We start from the raw sequence: 21,779 nt of genomic DNA, 5'->3' as shown, positions 1-21,779 counted from the left end.
TTGGGGCGGTCCGGTATTTTTTGGGGGGTGGTCCCGTTATTTTTTGGGGGGTGGTCCCGGGTTTTGGGGCGGTCCCGTTATTTTTTGGGGGGTGGTCCCGGTATTTTGGGGCGGTCCCGGTATTTTGGGGCGGTCCCGGTATTCGGGGCGGTCCCGGCGCCCCCTCCGCCCCCGCCCCCGCGGTCCCGGGGGGCGGCAGGTGCCTCGTGCCCCCCCCCCGCCGCCCCCCGCCCCTCCCGGGACACCCGACACCGGGGGGCGGCTCCGGGGGTCCCCGCGGGTCTGCGCTGGGCGCCGGGGGCGGCCCCGCCAGGGCCGGTTCGGGCCCCCCCCGGAGCCCCCCGCGGCCGGGCGGGGTCCCGGGGGGGATAAAAGCGCCCTGGGGGGGGTCCCGCTCCCACCGCTGCCCCCCCCGCGCCCGGTACCGGCCCGAGCCCGAGCCCGCCGAGACACCCAGGTAAGGCGGGACCCCAAAATCGGAACCGGGACCCCAAAATCGGACCGGACACCCGGGACCCCAAAATCGGAACAGGGACCCCAAAATCGGAACAGGGACCCCAAAATCGGAACCGGGACCACCGGGACCCCAAAATCGGAACAGGGACCCCAAAATCAGAGTAGGGACCCCTGGGAGACCCCAAAATCGGAACGGGGACCACCGGGACCCCCAAAATCGGAACAGGGACCCCCGGGAGACCCCAAAATCAGAGCAGGGGACCACAGGGACCCCAAAATCGGACCGGGACCCCCGGGAGACCCCAAAATCGGACCGGGACCCCCAGGAGACCCCAAAATCGGAACAGGGACCACCGGGAGACCCCAAAATCAGAGCAGGGACCACCGGGAGACCCCAAAATCGGAACAGGACCACCGGGAGACCCCAAAATCAGAGCAGGGACCACAGGGGACCCAAAATCGGACCGGGACCCCCGGGAGACCCCCAAAATCGGACCGGGACCCCCGGGAGACCCCAAAATCGGAACTGGGACACCCGGGACCCCCAAAATCGGAACAGGGACCACCGGGAGACCCCAAAATCAGAGCAGGGACCACAGGGACCCCAAAATCGGACCGGGACACCCGGGAGACCCCAAAATCGGACCGGGACCACCCGGGACACCCCCGGGACCCCGAATCAGACCCGGGACACCCCCGAGACCCCCTCAGGAGGCCCCCGGGATCCAACCGGGACCCGAACCGGGACCGGGACGTCCTTTGGGTCGGCCCCAAGACCCCCTGGGGGACCGGGACCCCCGGAAGGGCCGGCACGTCCCCCGGTGTCACCGGGGCCGGAACTGGGGGCCAAGGCTGGGACGGGATCGGGATCGGGATCGGGATCGGGATCGGGATTTGGGATCCGGGATCCGGGACCGGGCCCGACCCCCCCCGGTGTCACAGAGACCCCCCCGGGCCCCGCCCCCCCCGGGCTATAAATAGCTCCGGCCCCAACAAGGAGCGGAGCGGGGCGGCCACGCCCCATCGGCAGGACACGCCACAAAGGACACGCCCCCTCGTGTCCCCTGTGTCACCTCTAGGGGCGCGTGTCCCCCGGTGTCCCCCCTGCCACCCCCGTGTCCCCCGTGCCACACATGCGCCCCCCGTCACCGCTCCTGTCCCCGTGTCCCCGCAGTGTCCCCGGTGTCCCCCAGTGTCCCCTCACTGTCCCCCCCACTGTCCCCGGTGTCCCCGCAGTGTCCCCGGTGTCCCCCAGTGTCCCCTCACTGTCCCCCCACTGTCCCCGGTGTCCCCGCAGTGTCCCCGGTGTCCCCCAGTGTCCCCTCACTGTCCCCCCACTGTCCCCGGTGTCCCCGCAGTGTCCCCGGTGTCCCCCAGTGTCCCCGTGTCCCCCCACGGTCCCCATGTCCCTTCACTGTCCCCCGGTGTCCCCGTGTCCCCACACTGTCCCCGTGTCCCGCAGCGCCGCCATGCCCATGTCCCCCGTGTCCCCTCACTGTCCCCAGTGTCCCCTCACTGTCCCTGGTGTGCCCCCGGTGTCCCCGGTGTCCCCGGTGTCCCCTCACTGTCCCCGGTGTCCCCCCACTGTCCCCTCACTGTCCCCTCACTGTCCCCCCGGTGTCCCCGGTGTCCCCACACTGTCCCCGTGTCCCCCAGTGTCCCCTCACTGTCCCCCCGGTGTCCCCGGTGTCCCGGTGTCCCCCACACTGTCCCCGTGTCCCGCAGCGCCGCCATGCCCATGTCCCCCCGTGTCCCCCTCACTGTCCCCCCCGGTGTCCCCGGTGTCCCGGTGTCCCCACACTGTCCCCGTGTCCCGCAGCGCCGCCATGCCGTTCAGCAACACCCACAACAAGTACAAGCTGAAGTTCTCGCCCGAGGAGGAGTTCCCGGACCTGTCCAAGCACAACAACCACATGGCCAAGGTGCTGACCCCCGCCCTGTACCAGAAACTGCGCGACAAGGAGACCCCCAGCGGCTTCACCCTGGACGACGTCATCCAGACCGGCGTGGACAACCCCGGTGGGTGCCCCCGGGGGTCCCCGACACGTCCTGGGGGTCCCCGACACACCCCGGGGGTCCCCGACACACCCCGGGGGTCACCGACACACCCCGGGGGTCCCCGACACACCCCGGGGGTCACCGACACACCCCGGGGGTCACCGACACGTCCCGGGGGTCCCCCACACACCCCGGGGGTCCCCGACACACCCCGGGGGTCCCCGACACACCCTGGGGGTCACCAACCCACCCTGGGGGTCCCCGACACACCCCGGGGGTCACCGACACGTCCCGGGGGTCCCCCACACACCCTGGGGGTCACCGACACACCCCGGGGGTCCCCGACACACCCCGAGGGTCCCTGACACACCCTGGGGGTCACCGACACACCCCGGGGGTCCCCGACACACCCTGGGGGTCACCAACCCACCCTGGGGGTCCCCGACACACCCCGGGGGTCACCGACACACCCCGGGGGTCACCGACACGTCCTGGGGGTCCCCCACACACCCTGGGGGTCCCTGACACACCCCGGGGGTCACCGACACGTCCTGGGGGTCCCCCACACACCCCGAGGGTCCCTGACACACCCTGGGGGTCACCGACACACCCCGGGGGTCACCGACACACCCCGGGGATCCCCGACACACCCCGAGGGTCCCTGACACACCCTGGGGGTCCCCGACACACCCCGGGGGTCCCCGACACACCCCGGGGGTCACCGACACACCCCGGGGGTCACCGACACACCCTGGGGGTCCCCCATGCCCCCCCGGGGGTCCCCCACACGCCATGGGGGTCCCTGAAACACCCCGGGAGTCCCCGACACGTCCTGGGGGTCCCCGACACACCCTGGGGGTCCCTGACACACCCTGCGGGCCCCCGACATGTCCTGGGGGTCTCCAACCCATCCATGGCATCCCAGATCTGTACCTGGGGCCAGAGACCCCTCCCCACGTCCCAGTGCCCCATCCCAGTGCCCCATCCCAGTGCCGTACTGGTCCCAGTGCCCCATCCCAGTGCCCCATACTGGTCCCATACCCATTCCCAGTGCCCCACACTGGTCCCAGTGCCCCACACTGGTCCCAGTGCCCCATACTGGTCCCATACCCATTCCCAGTGCCCCATCCCGGTGCCGTACTGGTCCCAGTGACGGTCCCATTCCGGTGTCCCCACCAGGCCACCCGTTCATCATGACGGTGGGTCACTCCCCAGTGCCCCATACTGGTCCCACACTGGTCCCAGTGCCCCATACTGGTCCCATACCCATTCCCAGTGCCCCATACTGGTCCCAGTGCCGTACTGGTCCCAGTGACGGTCCCGCACCGGTGTCCCCGCCAGGCCACCCGTTCATCATGACGGTGGGTCACTCCCCAGTGTCCCACACTGGTCCCAGTGCCCCATACTGGTCCCAGTGCCCCATACTGGTCCCATACCCATTCCCAGTGCCCCATCCCGGTGCCGTACTGGTCCCAGTGACGGTCCCGCACCGGTGTCCCCGCCAGGCCACCCGTTCATCATGACGGTGGGCTGCGTGGCCGGGGACGAGGAGTCGTACGAGGTGTTCAAGGAGCTCTTCGACCCCGTGATCGAGGACAGGCACGGCGGCTACAAACCCACCGACAAGCACCGCACCGACCTCAACCACGAGAACCTCAAGGTCGGGGGGCCCTAAAACCGGGGGGGGGCCCTGAAATCTGGGGAGGGGTCCCTAAAACTGGGGAGGGGTCCCTAAAACTGGGGAGGGGTTCCTAAAACTGGGGGGGGTCCCTGAAATCTGGGGAGGGGGTCCCTAAAATCTGGGGAGGGGTCCCTAAAACTGGGGGGGGGTCCCTGAAATCTGGGGAGGGGGTCCCTAAAACTGGGGGGGGTCCCTAAAACTGGGGGGGGTCCCTAAAACCGGGGGGGGGTCCCTGAAATCTGGGGAGGGGGTCCCTGAAATCTGGGGAGGGGTCCCTAAAACTGGGGAGGGTCCCTGAAATCTGGGGGGGGGTCCCTAAAACTGGGGAGGGGTTCCTAAAACCGGGGGGGTCCCTGAAATCTGGGGGGGTGGTCCCTAAAACTGGGGAGGGGTTCCTAAAACCGGGGGGGGTCCCTGAAATCTGGGGAGGGGTCCCTGAAATCTGGAGGGGTCCCCGGAATCTGGGGGTGGGGGGGGGGTCCCCGAGGTCTCAGGGAATTTTGGGGGGATTTCGGACGGATTTCGGGGGGAATTTTCAGGGAATTTCGGGGGGAAATTTTCAGGGGATTTTGAGGGGATTTCGGACAGATTTCGGGGGAAGGTTTCAGGGGATTTTGGGAGGATTTCGGACGGATTTCGGGGGGAATTTTCAGGGAATTTTGGGGGGGAAATTTTCAGGGAATTTTGGGGAAAAATTTCAGGGGATTTTGGGAGGATTTCGGACGGATTTCGGGGGCAGTTTTCAGGGGATTTCGGGAGGATTTCGGACGGATTTCGGGGGGAATTTTCCGGGAATTTCGGGGGGATTTCGGACGGATTTCGGGGGGAGTTTTCAGGGGATTTCGGGAGGATTTCGGACGGATTTCGGGAGGAATTTTCAGGGAATTTTGGGAGGATTTTGGGGTGACCTTTGGGGGCGTCCCCAGGGCGGGGAGGACCTGGACCCCAAGTACGTGCTGAGCAGCCGCGTCCGCACCGGCCGCAGCATCAAGGGCTACTCGCTGCCGCCCCACTGCAGCCGCGGCGAGCGCCGCGCCATCGAGAAGCTCTCGGTGACAGGTGAGGGCGGGGCCCGCACGGGGCGTGGGCGGCGTGGGCGTGGCCTGAGAGGGTGGGGGCTGGTTGAGGTTGAGGTTGGCTAGGGCGTGGTCTGAGGGGGGGGCGGTCAGGGGTAGGGATGGATTTGGGATCAGTTTGGGATGGGATTTGGGATGACATCAGCATGGATTTGGGATGGATTTGGGATCAGTTTGGGATGGGATTTGGGATGAAATCAGCATGGATTTGGGATGGATTTGGGATCAATTAAAGATGGATTTGGGATGAAATCAGCATGGATTTGGGATGGATTTGGGATGGATTTGGGATGAAATCAGCATGGATTTGGGATGGATTTGGGATGGATTTGGGATGGATTTGGGCTGGATGTGGGATAAATTTGGGGTGGATTTGGGATGAAATCAGCATGGATTTGGGCTGGATTTGGGATAAATTAAAGATGGATTTGGGCTGGATTTAGGATGGATTTGGGGTAAGTTTGGGATGGATTTAGGATAAATTTGGGATGAATTTAAGAAGGATTTAGGATAAATTTGGGATAAATTTAGGATGGATCTGGGCTGAATGTAGGCTGGGTTTGGGATAAATTTGGGGTGAATTTGGGATAAAATCAGCGTGGCTTTAGGCTGGATTTGGGATGAATTAAGGCTGGATTTGGGAGGAATTTGGGATAAATTTGGTACGGATTTGGGCTGGATTTAGGATGGATTTGGGATAAATTTAGGATGGATTTAGGATAAATTTGGGATGAATTTGGGCTGGGTTTGGGATAAATTAAGGATAAATTTGGGATGAATTTGGGCTGGATTTGGGCTGGACGGGCGTGTCCACTCTGCCTTTGTCCTGCCTGGGCGTGACCCGGCCGTGTCCAATCCCGGTCGGGCGTGGCCGGGCGTGGCCCGGGGGGCGTGTCCACGCCCTGACCACGCCCCCGCAGCCCTGAACAGCCTGGAGGGGGAGTTCAAGGGCAAGTACTACCCGCTGAAGGCCATGACGGAGCAGGAGCAGCAGCAGCTCATCGACGACCACTTCCTGTTCGACAAACCCGTGTCCCCGCTGCTGCTGGCCTCGGGCATGGCCCGCGACTGGCCCGACGCCCGCGGCATCTGGTGGGCACCGGGGGGCGCCGGGGGGGGCCTGGGGGGGCCTGGGGGGGCCTGGGGGACACCTGGGGGGGCCTGGGGACACCTGGGGGACACCTGGGGACACCTGGGGGGCACCTGGGGGACACCTGGGGGGGCCTGGGGACACCTGGGGACACCTGGGGACACCTGGGGGGGCACCTGGGGGACACCTGGGGGGGCCTGGGGACACCTGGGGGGGCCTGGGGGGGCCTGGGGGGGCCTGGGGGGCACCTGGGGACACCTGGGGGGCACCTGGGGGGGCCTGGGGACACCTAGGGGGCATCTGGGGACACCTGGGGGGGCCTGGGGGGGCCTGGGGACACCTGGGGACGCCTGGGGACACCTGGGGGGCATCTGGGGACACCTGGGGGGGCCTGGGGGGCACCTGGGGGGGCCTGGGGACACCTGGGGGGGCCTGGGGGGCACCTGGGGACACCTGGGGGGCACCTGGGGGGGCCTGGGGACACCTGGGGGGGCCTGGGGACACCTGGGGACGCCTGGGGACACCTGGGGGGCATCTGGGGACACCTGGGGGGGCCTGGGGGGCACCTGGGGGGGCCTGGGGACACCTGGGGGGGCCTGGGGGACACCTGGGGACACCTGGAGGACACCTGGGGGGGCCTGGGGACACCTGGGGGGGCCTGGGGGGGCCTGGGGGGGCCTGGGGGGGCCTGGGGACGCCTGGGGGGCACCTGGGGGGGCCTGCGGGGCACCTGGGAACACCTGGGGGGCACCTGGGGACACCTGGGGACACCTGGGGGGGCCTGGGGACACCTGGGGACACCTGGGGACACCTGGGGGGGCCTGGGGACACCTGGGGACACCTGGGGGGGCCTGGGGGGCACCTGGGGGGGCCTGGGGGACACCTGGGGGGGCCTGAGGACACCTGGGGGACACCTGGGGACACCTGGGGGGCACCTGGGGACACCTGGGGACACCTGGGGGGGCCTGGGGGCCTGGAGGGGCACCTGGGGGCACTTGGGGGGTGCTGGGGGGCACCTGGGGACACCTGTGGGACACCTGGGGGACATCTGGGGACACCTTGGGAGCACCTGGGGGGTGCTGGGGGCATCTGGGGACACCTGGATGGTTTTGGGGGGCACCTGTGGGACACCTGGGGACACCTGGAGGGTTCTGGGGGGCATCTGGGGGTGCCTGGAGGGCACCTGGGGACACCTGGGGACACCTGGGGGACACCTGTGGGACACCTGGGGACACCTGGGGACACCTGGGGGACACCTGGGGACACCTGGGGACACCTGGGGGACACCTCGCTGTCCCCCCCCCCGCAGGCACAACGACAACAAGACGTTCCTGGTGTGGGGTGAACGAGGAGGATCACCTGCGGGTCATCTCCATGGAGAAGGGGGGCAACATGAAGGAGGTGTTCCGGCGCTTCTGCGTCGGCCTCAAGAAGGTCAGGGGGGTCCTGGGGACACCTGGGGACACCTGGGGGCACCTGGGGCGGAGAGAGGCCCCAAGATCCACCGAGAGATCCCCGAAATCCCGGAGGAAATCCATCAGATTGAAACGGGGGGGGGGGGGGGGGAAGCTCCAGATCTGAGGGGGAATCCCGGGATTTGTGGGGCGGGAGAGGATGGGCAGCTCGTTCCGGCCTGGAATTCTGGGAACTCCCGGGAATTTGGGGACATCTGGGGACATTGAGGGGCCTCTGGGGACATGGGAGAACTTCGGGGGACACCGGGGGGACTTTGGGACAGGTGGGAATTTCGGGGACAGGGAGAACTTTGGGGACATCGGGGGACGGCAGGAGGTGTCCATGTCCCCGTCCCCCCCCCCCCGGTGTCCCCAAATGTCCCCAAATTCGGTGCCCACCCCCCCCCCCAGATCGAGGAGATCTTCAAGAAGGCCGGGCACCCGTTCATGTGGACGGAGCACCTGGGCTACATCCTCACCTGCCCGTCCAACCTGGGCACGGGGGCTGCGCGGCGGCGTCCACGTGCGCCTGCAGCACCTGAGCCAGCACCCCAAGTTCGACGAGATCCTCAAGCGCCTGCGCCTGCAGAAACGCGGCACAGGTGAGCCTGACTCACCTGAGCGGGGAGAAGCCCCGCCCCAAATCCACCTGGAGGGGAAATTCCCGCCCAAAACTGAGGCGGCAGGCAGGGCTGGGCAGCCGGTGGTCAGGGGCTGCTCACGGCTGTCCTGGCTGTCGCTGTCCCCTTGTCCAGGCGGGGTGGCCATGGCTGACCCCTGACCCCTGACCCCTGTCCCCTGTCCAGGCGGGGTGGACACTGCGGCCGTGGGGACACTGGTGGTGCTGTGGGGTGGACAGTGGGTGGTCAGGGCTGTCCGTGGGTCACTGTCCGTGGGTCACTGTCCCTGTGTCCCCTGTCCCGTCCCCAGACGGGGTGGACACAGCGGCCGTGGGGACACTGGTGGTGCCGTGGGGTGGTCAATGGGTGGTCAGGGCTGTCCGTGGGTCACTGTCCGTGGGTCACTGTCCCTGTGTCCCTGTCCAGGCGGGGTGGACACGGCCGCCGTGGGCGCCGTGTTCGACATCTCCAACGCCGACCGCCTGGGCTTCTCGGAGGTGGAGCAGGTGCAGATGGTGGTGGACGGCGTCAAGCTGATGGTGGAGATGGAGAAGAAGCTGGAGCAGAAGCAGCCCATCGACGACATGATCCCGGCGCAGAAATAGGGCGGCGGGAGCCCCGAGGGCGCCCCGGGCCGGCCCCAATAAACGCTGCCGGTCCCCAGCCTGGTCGCCCGTCTCACTTTGGGGAGGGGGGCACAGGAAATTTGGGGGTCCCAGCAGAGTCCGGGCACAGTTCCGCACCCCACCCTCCCCCAGAATCTCCCCGGAGACCCTCCCAGATGTGGGGAGCCCTTAAAGCCTTTTTGTTTCCCCAAAATCCTATTTTTTTTTCCCAAAAAAACCTCCATTTTCCCCCCTCCCAAACCCCATTTTTACCCCAAATCCCTCATTTTTTTTTCCCCAAATAAATCCCAATTTTTCCCCAGGAAAAACCCATTTCCGCCCCCACCCAAACCCCCCCATTTTTTCCTCCCCAAAATCCCATTTTTTTCCCAAAAAAACCTCCATTTTCCCCCCTCCCAAACCCCATTTTTACCCCAAATCCCTCATTTTTTTTTTTTCCCCAAATAAATCCCAATTTTTCCCCAGGAAAAACCCATTTCCCCCCCAAAACTCCTCATTTTTCCAAATAAATACATTTTTTTTTTTCCCCTCCAAAAAAACCCCATTTTCCCCCCCCCCATTTTTTCCTCCCCAAAATCCCAATTTTTCCCCCTCGAACAAACGGTTCCGATCTTCCCTTTATTCCAACAAATCCCTGGAACGTACAAAAAAAAAAAAAAAAATCTTCCCCAAATCATTCCCGGAGCCAAAATCCCCTCGATTCGACCCAAAAAGAATCACACAAACCCACGAGGAGCTGGAGACCCCCCTCAAAAAAAAAAAAAAACCCAAAAATCCAAATTTTGGGGGAAATTTCGAATCCAGCTGGGAGGAAAAAAAAAAATTAAAAAAAAGGGGAAAATGCCCCAAATTTGGGGGAAATTCGGGTGGGTTTTTTTTTCCTTTGGAGGTTTTTTTTTTTGGGGGTTTCTCCAAAATTCCCTTTTTTTCCCCTTTTGTTCCTCCCCAAAAAAAAAAAAAAAATCACTAAAAATCACCGGGGGAGGGCGGAGCACGGATCATTATCAGGGAGGTTTTTTTGGGGTGGATTTTGGGATTTTTTGGGGATTTTTTAAGGGGGTGTTTCTGGAGGTATTTTTGCACGTGACGATTTCCCAAAAAATTCCCATTTTTTTTTTCTACCAAAAAAAAGAGAAAAAAAAATATCACTAAAAATCACCGGGGGAGGGCGGAGCACGGATCATTGTCTGGGGGTTTTGGGGTGGATTTTGGGTGATTTTGGGTGGTTTTTGGGTGCTTTTTTTGGGTGTTTTTGGGTCTTTTTGGGTGTTTTTGGGTGTTTTGGGGTGTTTTTGGGTGGTTTTTGGGTGTTTTTGGGTCTTTTTGGGTGTTTTTGGGTGTTTTTGGGGTGTTTTTGGGTGGTTTTTGGGTGTTTTTGGGTGTTTTTGGGTGGTTTTTGGGTGTTTTTGGGTGTTTTGGGGTGTTTTTGGGGTGTTTTTGGGGTGTTTTGGGGTGTTTTTGGATGTTTTTGGGGTGTTTTTTGGGTGTTTTGGGGTGTTTTGGGGTGTTTTTTGGGTGTCTTTGGGCGTTTTCGGGGCCTCAGGCGGGGTAGGGGTCCTTCATCAGGCACTCCTGGTCCTCGGGGGCTCGCGGGGCTCGCGGCGTCCTCCGGCAGCGGCGAAGGCCCAGGGTGAGCCCCGAGCCCAGGGCGGCGCCCAGGGCCAGGAGACCCCCCAGGAACGGCCCTGGGGGGACACAGGTGGGGTCAGGGACACCCGGGGGGGTTTGGGGACATCTGGGGACATTTGGGGACATTGGGATGGGGACAGGGACACCCCGGGGGGGGATTTGGGGACATTTGGGGACATTGGGGGACATTTGGGGACATTGGGATGGGGACAGGGACACCCCGGGGGGGGATTTGGGGACATTTGGGGACATTGGGGGACATTTGGGGACATTTGGGGACATTGGGATGGGGACAGGGACACCCCGGGGGGGGATTTGGGGACATTTGGGGACATTTGGGGACATCTGGGGACATTTGGGGACATTTGGGGACATTGGGATGGGGACAGGGACACCCCGGGGGGACATTTGGGGACATTTGGGGACATTTGGGGACATTTGGGGACATTGGGATGGGGTTAGGGACATCCCCGGGGGGGTTTGGGGACATTTGGGGACATTTGGGGACATTGGGATGGGGACAGGGACATCCCCGGGGGGACATTTGGGGACATTTGGGGACATTTGGGGACATTGGGATGGGGACAGGGACATCCCCGGGGGGACATTTGGGGACATTTGGGGACATTTGGGGACATTGGGATGGGGTTAGGGACATCCCCGGGGGGGTTTGGGGACATTTGGGGACATTTGGGGACATTTGGGGACATTTGGGACTCACCTTTGGAGGAGAAGAATCTCCGGAATTCGCCGCCGGAATCGTCTGGGAAGGGAGAAAAAAATCCGGGGATTTTTGGGGGAGATTTGGGAATTTCAGTCACGATACGGGGGAAAATTTTTGGCCGAATTCTTTTAATTTCAGGGGATTTTTTGGCTGAATTCTTTTAATTTCCAGGGAATGTGTTTGGCCGAATTCTTTTTTAAATTTCAGGGCAATTTTTGGGCTGGATTTTTTTTTTTTTTAAAATTTCAGGAGGGTGGATTTTTTTTTTTTCTGTTTCGGCTCAATTTTTTTTTTTTTTGGGGAGGGGGTTGGGCGTTTTTCATTCCCAGGCAATATTTTTTTTTTGGGGGGGGGGGGGGTGGGGTGTCAAAATTTTTTTTAAAAAACTTTGGGGTGGATTTTTTTTTCATTTCAGGGCGGATCTTTTTAATTTTGGGGCTATCTTGACGGGATTTTTTTTTTTTTAATTCCGGAACCATTTTTGGGCTGTTTTTTTTGTTTTTTTTTTTTTTAATTCCCCAGGCTATTTTTTGGGGCAAATTTTCCCGCTTTTGGGGAGGATTTCCCTCACCTGGCGGGGGCCGGCAGCGGCGCAGACACTCCTGCTCGTCCTGGTGGTTGTTGGCGTTGCCCCGGCAGCCGCCGTAGGTGAATTCCCGGCAGGATTTCTCCTGGGGGCTGTAATACCAGCGGGGAAACGCCGCCCGGCACGGCCCCGTCACCGGGGGGGCCGAGCACCGCTCTGGGGGGGCAAAAACGGGGGGTCAGGGGGGGCCCGGGCCACCAGATCCCCCCGAAAATCCAAAAATTCCCGCCCGGAAAGTCGAAATTTCCCGTTAAATCTGCATTACGTCCCTCCAAAAGCCGAAATTCCCGTTAAATCTGCATTACGTCCCTTCAAAAGTCAAAATTTCCCGTTAAATCTGCATTACGTCCCTCCAAAAGCCGAAATTCCCGTTAAATCTGCATTACGTCCCTCCAAAAGTCGAAATTTCCTGTTAAATCTGCATTACGTCCCTCCAAAAGTCAAAATTTCCCGTTAAATCTGCATTACGTCCCTCCAAAAGCCGAAACTTCCCATTAAATCTGCATTACGTCCCTCCAAAAGCCGAAATTCCCGTTAAATCTGCATTACGTCCCTTCAAAAGTCAAAATTTCCCGTTAAATCTGCATTACGTCCCTCCAAAAGCCGAAATTCCCGTTAAATCTGCATTACGTCCCTCCAAAAGCCGAAATTCCCGTTAAATCTGCATTACGTCCCTCCAAAAGTCGAAATTTCCTGTTAAATCTGCATTACGTCCCTCCAAAAGTCAAAATTTCCCGTTAAATCTGCATTACGTCCCTCCAAAAGCCGAAATTCCCGTTAAATCTGCATTACGTCCCTCCAAAAGCCGAAACTTCCCGTTAAATCTGCATTACGTCCCTCCAAAAGTCAAAATTTCCCGTTAAATCTGCATTACGTCCCTCCAAAAGCCGAAACTTCCCGTTAAATCTGCATTACGTCCCTCCAAAAGCCGAAATTTCCCGTTAAATCTGCATTACGTCCCTCCAAAAGCCGAAATTCCCGTTAAATCTGCATTACGTCCCTCCAAAAGCCGAAATTTCCCGTTAAATCTGCATTACGTCCCTCCAAAAGTCAAAATTTCCCGTTAAATCTGCATTACGTCCCTTCAAAGCCGAAATTTCCCGTTAAATCTGCATTACGTCCCTCCAAAAGCCGAAACTTCCCGTTAAATCTGCATTACGTCCCTCCAAAAGCCAAAATTTCCCGTTAAATCTGCATTACGTCCCTTCAAAGCCGAAATTTCCCGTTAAATCTGCGTTACGTCCCTCCAAAAGCCGAAACTTCCCGTTAAATCTGCAGCAAGCCCGTTGGAAATCCAAAATTCCCGGCTGGATTTGCAGCAAACCCGCCGGGAAGTTCAAATTCCCCGTTAAATCCACCCGCGACCACACCGGAATTCCACATTTCCCGTTAAATCTGCATCACAGCCCTTCAAAAGGCAAAGCCTCCCCCTAAACCCGCAGCAAAGCCGTTCCGAAATCCAAAATTCCCGGATGGATTTTCCAGCCAATCTCTTCCAAAGTCAAAATTTCCGGTGAAATCTGCATGAAATCCATCGAAAATCCAAGATTTCCCGTTCGATCTGCTTTATATTCCCCCAAAATTCCAAATTTCCCGCTTAAGTCCGCATCAAATCCTTCCAAAATTCAAACTTTGATGTTCGGTCCACGTTATATCCCTTCGAAACTCAAAATTTCCACTCAACTCCGCCCCGAACCCCTCCAAAATTCCAGATTTCCACTCAAATCCGGCCCAAATCCCTTCGGAATTCCCGGATTCCGGCTCGATCCCCCCCCAAAATCCCGTGGGAAATCCGGAGTTACCTGCTAAGGTGGAATTGCTGGTGACGGGGCCGGAGAGAGCTGCGGAAAAAACGGGAAAAAATGGGAAAAATGGGGGGGGGGAGGGGAAAAAAAAAGGGAAAAACGGCATCAGACCCGGGGGAGTCGGCACCAAAATATCCCAAAAATCCTGAACTTCCTTCGCTTTGGGTCCCTGCTCCGTGGAATTTGGCATCAAAATAACAACAGCAACACCAATAATAATAATTTGAGCTATTATATTATTAATTATAACACGGTTGTTACCGTTTATAATCGCAATAACGTGGTGTTATATTTTACACTCTTTTATTTTATTTAGCATATTGAAGTTTTTATTTCATTGTTATATTGCGGTTGATCGTTACCACCGTCGTCATTATTATTTCCGTTCGTCACCTCCCCCGGAAGCCCAAAAACATCCCCGACATTTCCTCGAGTCCTCCCCCCGCGGTGTCCCCCGGTTCCCTCCCGGTGTCCCGGTGTCCCCCCGGTGTCCCCCGGTCCTCCCCCATCCTCCATTCCCGGTGTCTCCCGGTGTCCTCCAGTGTTCCCCGGTCCCTCCCGGTGTCACCATGTCCCCGCGGTGTCCCCCGGTGTCCCGGTCCTACCGGTGCCCCCGCAGCTCTCCCGGCACTCCGGTTCGCTGCCGAAGTTGTTCCCGTTCCCTCCCCGGTCCTCCCCTATCCCCCATTCCCGGTGTCCGCCCGGTGTCCCGGTGTCCCCCGGTCCTCTCCCATCCTCCATTCCCGGTCCCTCCCGGTGTCCCAGTGTCCCCCCGGTGTCCCTCCGGTGTCCCCCGGTGTCCCCCGGTGTCCCGGTCCTACCGGTGTCCCCGCAGCTCTCCCGGCACTCCGGTTCGCTGCCGAAGTTGTTCCCGTTCCCTCCCCGGTCCTCCCCTATCCCCCATTCCCGGTGTCCCGGTGTCCCCCGGTGTCCCGGTCCTACCGGTGTCCCCGCAGCTCTCCCGGCACTCCGGTTCGCTGCCGAAGTTGTTCCCGTTGCCGCCGCAGCCGCCGAACACGAAGCTCTGGCAGCTCCCGGCGGAGGCGTTAAAGAACCAGCGCGGGATGGAGGCGCGGCAGCGGCCGGTGAGCGCCGGTAACCGGCACCGGGCTGCGGGGAGAGCGGGTACCGAAATCACCGAAATTTGCCCCAAAATGAACCCCGGCCCCGGTAAGCGGCCCCGGGCTGCGGGGGAGACCCGGTACCGACACCGAAATCACCGAAAGTTACCCCAAAATGAACCCCGGCCCCGGTAACCGGCACCGGGCTGCGGGGGAGACCCGGTACCGACACCGAAATCACCGAAATTTGCCCCAAAATGAACCCCGGCCCCGGTAACCGGCCCCGGGCTGCGGGGGAGACCCGGTACCGACCCTCCAAATCCGCCAAATCCTTCCTGGGATCCCCCCCCCCGCTCCCAAAAAAATTCGGGATCTCCCCCCAAAAAATCCGGGATCTCCCCCCAAAAAACCTCCCAGGGAGCCCCCAGGAGCTTCCAGACCCCCCAAATCCTCCCTGGGACACTCCCAAAAATTCGGGATCCACCCCCAAATTCGGGATCCAGCCCCCAGCTCCTCCCCGGGATCCCTCAAATCCTTCCTGCCCCCCCAAAAACTCTTCCTGGGACGCCCCAAATCCCCTCCGAGACCCCCCAAAACTCTCCCCAAATCCCCTCCGAGACCCCCCAAAACTCTCCCCAAATCCCCTCCGAGACCCCCCAAAACTCCTCCAAGCCCCCCCCCCCAAATTCGGGATCTCCCCCAAACTCTGCCGGGCGCCCCCAAACCACGCCCCCCGCCCCCCCGGAGCCCCCCGGTACCGGCGAGGGCGGCGGGGCCGTCCCGGGGGTCCAGCCCGGAGCCCCCCGAGCCCCCCAGGAGCAGCAGGAGCAACGGGAGGAGCCGCCCCGCCGCCATCGCAGGTGTGCGGCCCCGTGACGTCACACAGGTGCGCCGCTCGGCCACGCCCACCCGGAACCGGCCCCCGCGCGCGGGGTTGGTCACGCCCACAACGCTCCGCCCCCCCTGCGGTGACGCTCCTGTGGGGTGGGGAAAGCACCGCCCCCCTCATTTGCATGCGAGGCGGGAAATCGCGCCGTTCGGGGGGGCGGGGTCATGGGGGGCTTGGGGGGTCCCGGGGGGGGTCGGTGGGAGGGGGGTGGAGAATTTGGGGGGGAGGGGGTTAATACCGAATTTTGGGGTGGCCCCGAATTTTTGGGGAGGGTCCTGAATTTTGGGGGAGGGTCCCAGGAAGGATTTGGGGGGGATCCCGAATTCTGGGGAGGGTCCTGAATTTTGGGGGAGGGTCCTGAATTTTGGGGGGGTCCCAGGAAAGGTTTGGGGGGGTCCCAGAGAGAATTTGGAGGGTCCAAGAGTGGATTTGGGGGGGGGGTCTTAGAGGGGATTTGGGGGGGGTTCTGGAAGATCCTGGAGGGTCCCAGGAAGGATTTGGGGGGATCCCGAATTTTGGGGGGATTCCTGAATTTTGGGGGGGATCCCAGGGAGGATTTGGGGGGGTCTTGGAGGGGATTTGGGGGGTCTGGAAGCTCCTGGAGTGTCCTAGGAAGGATTTGGGGGGGATCCCGAATTTTAGGGGGTTTCCTGAATTTTGGGGGGGTCCCAGGAAGGATTTGGGGGGGTCTTGGAAGGGATTTGGGGGGTCTGGAAGCTCCTGTGGGGGTCCCCGGAAGGATCTGGGGGGGATCCCGCATTTTAGGGGAGGTTCCTGAATTTTGAGGGGGTCCCAGGAAGGATTTGGGGCTTGGAGCGGGGTTTGGGGGGGTTCGGGGGGGTTTTGGGGGTTTTGGGGGGTCTCTGAGGGGGTTCGGGGGGGTTTTGGGGGGTTCGGGGGGTTCGGGGGGGTTTTGGGGGGTCTCTGGGGGGGGTCGGGGGGGTTTTGGGGGGTCTGGGGGGCTCTTGGGGGGCCCGGGGAGTTTTTTGGGGGGCGCTGTGGGGTTTTCGGGGGGGGCTGCGGGGACTTTGGGGGAGCGGATGGGAGGGGCTAGAGAGAAGTTCCAGATCTAAGCCACGCCTCCCTTGCCGCGCCCTTTTAGGCCACGCCCCCTCTCCGCAGTTCCGGGGGGGCTACATGAGGGGGGCTCTAGGGGCGTTCTTTGTTTAAGCCACGCCCATGCCACGCCCTTCTATGCCGCTCCCCCTTCCCCGGCAGCAATGGGGGGGCTCTAGGGGGAGTTCCTCTATTCAACCACGCCCACGTCACGCCCTTTTAGGCCCCGCCCCGTCGCCCCCTACCCCGGCGGCCGCCCCGGGAGCCGCGTCCCGAGCGATGGCGGCGAACCGGGCGGGGCGGCGGCAGGGCCGGGGGTCCCCGGGGCGGCCGGGAGCGGGCCGGGGGGCGCCGGGGGGGCTCTCCCCGAGCCCGCGGTCCCCGGGCCGCAGCCCCGGAGTGCAGCGGCGCTCGGCGCGGGTCACGGTCAAGTACAACCGGCACGAGCTGCAGCGGCGCCTGGACACCGAGCAGTGGATCGACGGCAGGCTGGGCGAGCTCTACCGGGGACGGGTACCGGGAACCGGGGATGGAACCGGGGATGGAGCGGGAAAGGAGCGGGGGAACCGGGGATGGGGCAGGGAAAACGGGAACCGGGAACCGGGATCGGGATCGACGGCAGGCTGGGCGAGCTCTACCGGGGACGGGTACCGGGAACCGGGACCGGGAACCGGGGATGGAGCGGGGATGGAGCGGGGGAACCGGGGATGGGGCAGGGAAAACGGGAACCGGGAACCGGGGAGCGGGGATGGACCGGGGATGGAGCGGGGGAACCGGGGATGGGGCAGGGAAAACGGGAACCGGGAACCGGGAACCGGGGATGGACGGGGGATGGAGCGGGGATGGAGCGGGGGAACCGGGGATGGGGCAGGGAAAACGGGAACCGGGGATGGGGCAGGGAAAACGGGAACCGGGAACCGGGAACCGGGGATGGACCGGGGATGGAGCGGGGATGGAGCGGGGGAACCGGGGATGGGGCAGGGAAAACGGGAACCGGGAACCGGGATCGGGATCGACGGCAGGCTGGGCGAGCTCTACCGGGGACGGGTACCGGGAACCGGGACCGGGAACCGGGGATGGAGCGGGGATGGAGCGGGGGAACCGGGGATGGGGCAGGGAAAACGGGAACCGGGAACCGGGGAGCGGGGATGGACCGGGGATGGAGCGGGGGAACCGGGGATGGGGCAGGGAAAACGGGAACCGGGAACCGGGAACCGGGGATGGACGGGGGATGGAGCGGGGATGGAGCGGGGGAACCGGGGATGGGGCAGGGAAAACGGGAACCGGGGATGGGGCAGGGAAAACGGGAACCGGGAACCGGGAACCGGGGATGGACCGGGGATGGAGCGGGGATGGAGCGGGGGAACCGGGGATGGGGCAGGGAAAACGGGAACCGGGAACCGGGATCGGGATCGACGGCAGGCTGGGCGAGCTCTACCGGGGACGGGTACCGGGAACCGGGACCGGGAACCGGGGATGGAGCGGGGGAACCGGGGATGGGGCAGGGAAAACGGGAACCGGGAACCGGGGAGCGGGGATGGAGCGGGGATGGAGCGGGGGAACCGGGGATGGGGCAGGGAAAACGGGAACCGGGGATGGGGCAGGGAAAACGGGAACCGGGAACCGGGAACCGGGGATGGAGCGGGGATGGAGCGGGGGAACCGGGGATGGGGCAGGGAAAACGGGAACCGGGAACCGGGGACCGGGATCGGGATCGACGGCAGGCTGGGCGAGCTCTACCGGGGACGGGTACCGGGAACCGGGGATGGAACCGGGGATGGAGCGGGGATGGAGCGGGGGAACCGGGGATGGGGCAGGGAAAACGGGAACCGGGAACCGGGGAGCGGGATCGGGATCGACGGCAGGCTGGGCGAGCTCTACCGGGGACGGGTACCGGGAACCGGGACCGGGAACCGGGGATGGACCGGGGATGGGCCGGGGATGGAGCGGGGGAACCGGGAATGGGGCAGGAGAATCAGGAATGGGGAGGCGGGATCAGCACCGAGCAGGGGATCGACGGCAGGATCAGGGAGTTCTACCGGGGACGGGAACCGGGACCGGGACCGGGAGCGGGGATGGATCCGGGACCGGGATCGGGACTGGGAACCGGATCAGGAGCGGGACCGGGACTGGGAACAGCGAACGAGGACAGGGACAAGGAGGGACCGGGAGTGGGACCGGGAGTGGGGCCGGGAGGGGTCCCGGGGGTCCCACGTGGGCTCTCCCCCTCCCCCCGCCGTGGGAACGGACAGATGGGGTGGGGGAGGGGCCGATGTCCCGTTATCCCGCGGGGACCGGACCCGGGGGGGGAGGGGAGGGGACACTCCGAGGGGGGGGTTGGGCACACTCGGAGGGATTTGGGGACACCCGGGGGGGGTTGGGGACACTTTGGGGGGTTTGGGGACACCCGGGGGGGTTTGGGGACACTTTGGGGACACCCGGGGGGGGTTGGGGACACTTTGGGGGTTTGGGGACACTTTGGGGGGTTTGGGGACACCCGGGGGGGTTTGGGGACACTTTGGGGACACCCGGGGGGGGTTGGGGACACTTTGGGGGTTTGGGGACACTTTGGGGGGGTTGGGGACACCCGGGGGGGTTTGGGGACACTTTGGGGGGTTTGGGGACACCCGGGGGGGTTTGGGGACACTTTGGGGGTTTGGGGACACTTTGGGGACACCCGGGGGGGGTTGGGGACACTTTGGGGGTTTGGGGACACTTTGGGGGGGTTGGGGACACCCGGGGGGGTTTGGGGACACTTTGGGGGGTTTGGGGGACACTTTGGGGGAGTTGGGGACACCCGGGGGGGGGTGGGGACACTTTGGGGGGATTTGGGGACACTTTGGGGGGATTTTGGGGACACTTTGGGGGGTTGGGGACACCCGGGGGGGTTTGGGGACACTTTGGGGGCTTTGGGGACACCCGGGGGGGTTTGGGGACACTTTGGGGGCTTTGGGGACACTTTGGGGGCTTTGGGGACACCCGGGGGGGTTTGGGGACACTTTGGGGGCTTTGGGGACACTTTGGGGGTTTGGGGACACCCGGGGGGGTTTGGGGACACTTTGGGGGGTTTGGGGACACCCGGGGGGATTTTGGGGACCCCGGTGACCGTGTCCCCCCCAGGAGGGGGAGATGCCGGACGAGGTGAACATCGACGAGCTGCTGGAGCTGGACACGGACCAGGAACGGGCCCAGAAGCTCCAGGTGGGAATTTCGGGGTGCTGGGGGGGAGGGGGAGGAGGCGATTTTTGGGGCGAGGACCCCCCCGAATCCTCATTAACCCCTTCCCATCCAGGCCATCCTGAGCTCCTGCACCGCCGACACCCAGGTAAGGGACGGGAGGGGCACGGGGGTGGGATTTTTGGGGGGGTTTGGCTCAAATTTGGGACTCCCTGGGGGGTTCTGACCCCGAATTTGGGGCATTGGGGGATGTTTAACCCCAAAATTCGGGGTTCTGGGGGAGGTTTGGGGGGTTTCGACCCGAATTTGGGGGATTGGGGGAGATTTTACCCCAAAATTTGGGGGGTCGGGTGTAATTTTGGGGGGGATTTGACCCCGAATTGGGGTTTGGGATGGCGTGGGGCACGACTTCAGCCCAAGTTTGAGGGTTTGGGGGCGGTTTAACCCCAAATTTGGGGTTTTTCGGTGTTATTCGGGGTGGTCTAACCCCAAATTTTTGGGTTTTGGGGCGGTCTAACCCCAAATTTTTGGGTCTGGGGGCGGTCTAACCCCAAATTTTTGGGTCTGGGGGCGCTTTAACCCCAAATTTTTGGGTTTTGGGGCGGTCTAACCCCAAATTTTTGGGTTTTGGGGTGGTCTAACCCCCGATTTTTGGGTCTGGGGGCGGTCTAAGTCCGGATTTTTGGGTCTGGGGGCGCTTTAATCCCAAATTTTTGGGTCTGGGGGCGGTGTAACCCCGGATTTTTGGGTCTGGGGGCGGTGTAACCCCAAATGTTTGGGTTTTGAGGTGCTTTAATCCCAAATTTTTGGGTCTGGGGGCGGCGTAACCCCCAGTTTGGGGGCACCCGGGTTTATTTTGGGGGGGGTCCCATCCCGATCCCCCCCCCCCCGCCCGCTCCCGTCCCGGCTCCGGCTCCAGCCGGGCTTTAAAAGGCAAAAAAATTCCGGCGTCGAGCGGCGTTTCCGGCGCTCCCCTCCCCCCCCCTTATCTCGGGCAGCGCGCGGGGGGGGCGGGGCGGGGCTAATGAAATTAATTGCACCGAATTAATGGTTTGGCAGGAATTCATCGCGCAGCTCCTGGCGCAGCTCAAGGGGCTCCCCAAGCAGCGGCTCCTGCAGAGACCCCCGCCCCAAAACGAGGAGCCCCCGTGACCCTCCCCCCAAAAAAAAACCCCCAAAAAACGGGGAGAACCCCCCCCCAAAATTGGGGGAGTGGCCTCCCAAAATTGGGGAGACGACCCCGAAAGTGTCGGGGGGCATCGTGTCCTTGTCACCTCCCGGCTCCCCCCGAAGGAATAAAGTGTTTGAGGAGAGACGGGAGGAGCGTGGTGGGACCCCCCCAAAAAAAAAGGGGACATTGGGGACATTTGGGACATTTGGGACATTGGGGACATTGGGGACATTTGGGGACATTTGGGATATTTGGGGACATTTGGGACATTTGGGACATTGGGGACATTTGGGATATTTGGGGACATTGGGGACATTGGGGACATTGGGGACATTGGGGACATTGGGGACATTTGGGACATTTGGGGACATTGGGGACATTGGGGACATTGGGGACATTGGGGACATTTGGGGGACATTTGGGGACATTTGGGGACATTGGGGACATTGGGGACATTGGGGACATTTGGGACATTTGGGATATTTGGGGACATTTGGGGACATTTGGGGACATTTGGGGACATTTGGGATATTTGGGGACATTTGGGGACATTTGGGGACATTTGGGGACATTTGGGATATTTGGGGACATTGGGGACATTGGGGACATTTGGGACATTGGGGACATTGGGGACATTGGGGACATTTGGGACATTTGGGGACATTGGGGACATTGGGGAC

The 21,779-nt window shown here is 62.3% G+C and overlaps 3 protein-coding genes across 3 annotated transcripts; 2 read left to right on the top strand and 1 right to left on the bottom strand.

Moving 5' to 3' along the window:
* The first annotated feature begins 400 nt into the window (after nucleotides 1-400).
* Nucleotides 401-9,038, top strand: LOC136305706 (creatine kinase M-type-like). The gene is given in 10 exon segments (XM_066209018.1): nucleotides 401-457; nucleotides 2,276-2,475; nucleotides 3,960-4,114; nucleotides 5,062-5,194; nucleotides 6,132-6,303; nucleotides 7,611-7,641; nucleotides 7,643-7,735; nucleotides 8,167-8,256; nucleotides 8,258-8,357; nucleotides 8,802-9,038. Coding segments are annotated over 9 exon segments (1,146 nt in total). The 5' UTR covers nucleotides 401-457; nucleotides 2,276-2,282; the 3' UTR covers nucleotides 8,981-9,038.
* A 1,502-nt stretch (nucleotides 9,039-10,540) lies between these two features.
* Nucleotides 10,541-15,661, bottom strand: SPINT2 (serine peptidase inhibitor, Kunitz type 2). Its single transcript, XM_066209016.1, has 6 exons — nucleotides 15,565-15,661; nucleotides 14,688-14,855; nucleotides 13,743-13,781; nucleotides 11,926-12,096; nucleotides 11,352-11,393; nucleotides 10,541-10,686 (listed from the first exon to the last, which is right to left on the bottom strand). The coding sequence occupies exons 1-6, from the start codon at nucleotides 15,659-15,661 to the stop codon at nucleotides 10,541-10,543; spliced, it is 663 nt and encodes a 220-aa protein (XP_066065113.1).
* A 1,313-nt stretch (nucleotides 15,662-16,974) lies between these two features.
* On the top strand, nucleotides 16,975-21,404 carry LOC136305707 (protein phosphatase 1 regulatory subunit 14A-like). The gene is made up of 4 exons (XM_066209019.1): nucleotides 16,975-17,264; nucleotides 19,872-19,952; nucleotides 20,044-20,076; nucleotides 20,988-21,404. The coding sequence occupies exons 1-4, from the start codon at nucleotides 17,031-17,033 to the stop codon at nucleotides 21,078-21,080; spliced, it is 441 nt and encodes a 146-aa protein (XP_066065116.1). The 5' UTR covers nucleotides 16,975-17,030; the 3' UTR covers nucleotides 21,081-21,404.
* The last annotated feature ends 375 nt before the right edge of the window (nucleotides 21,405-21,779 follow it).

Source organism: Chamaea fasciata, unplaced genomic scaffold (genome assembly GCF_029207755.1).
Source record: "Chamaea fasciata isolate MVZ Bird 193981 ecotype frontalis unplaced genomic scaffold, bChaFas1.0.hap1 SCAF_590, whole genome shotgun sequence".
In the NCBI taxonomy this organism is placed as follows: domain Eukaryota; kingdom Metazoa; phylum Chordata; class Aves; order Passeriformes; family Sylviidae; genus Chamaea; species Chamaea fasciata.
This window is presented reverse-complemented; position numbering and strand designations above follow the sequence as displayed.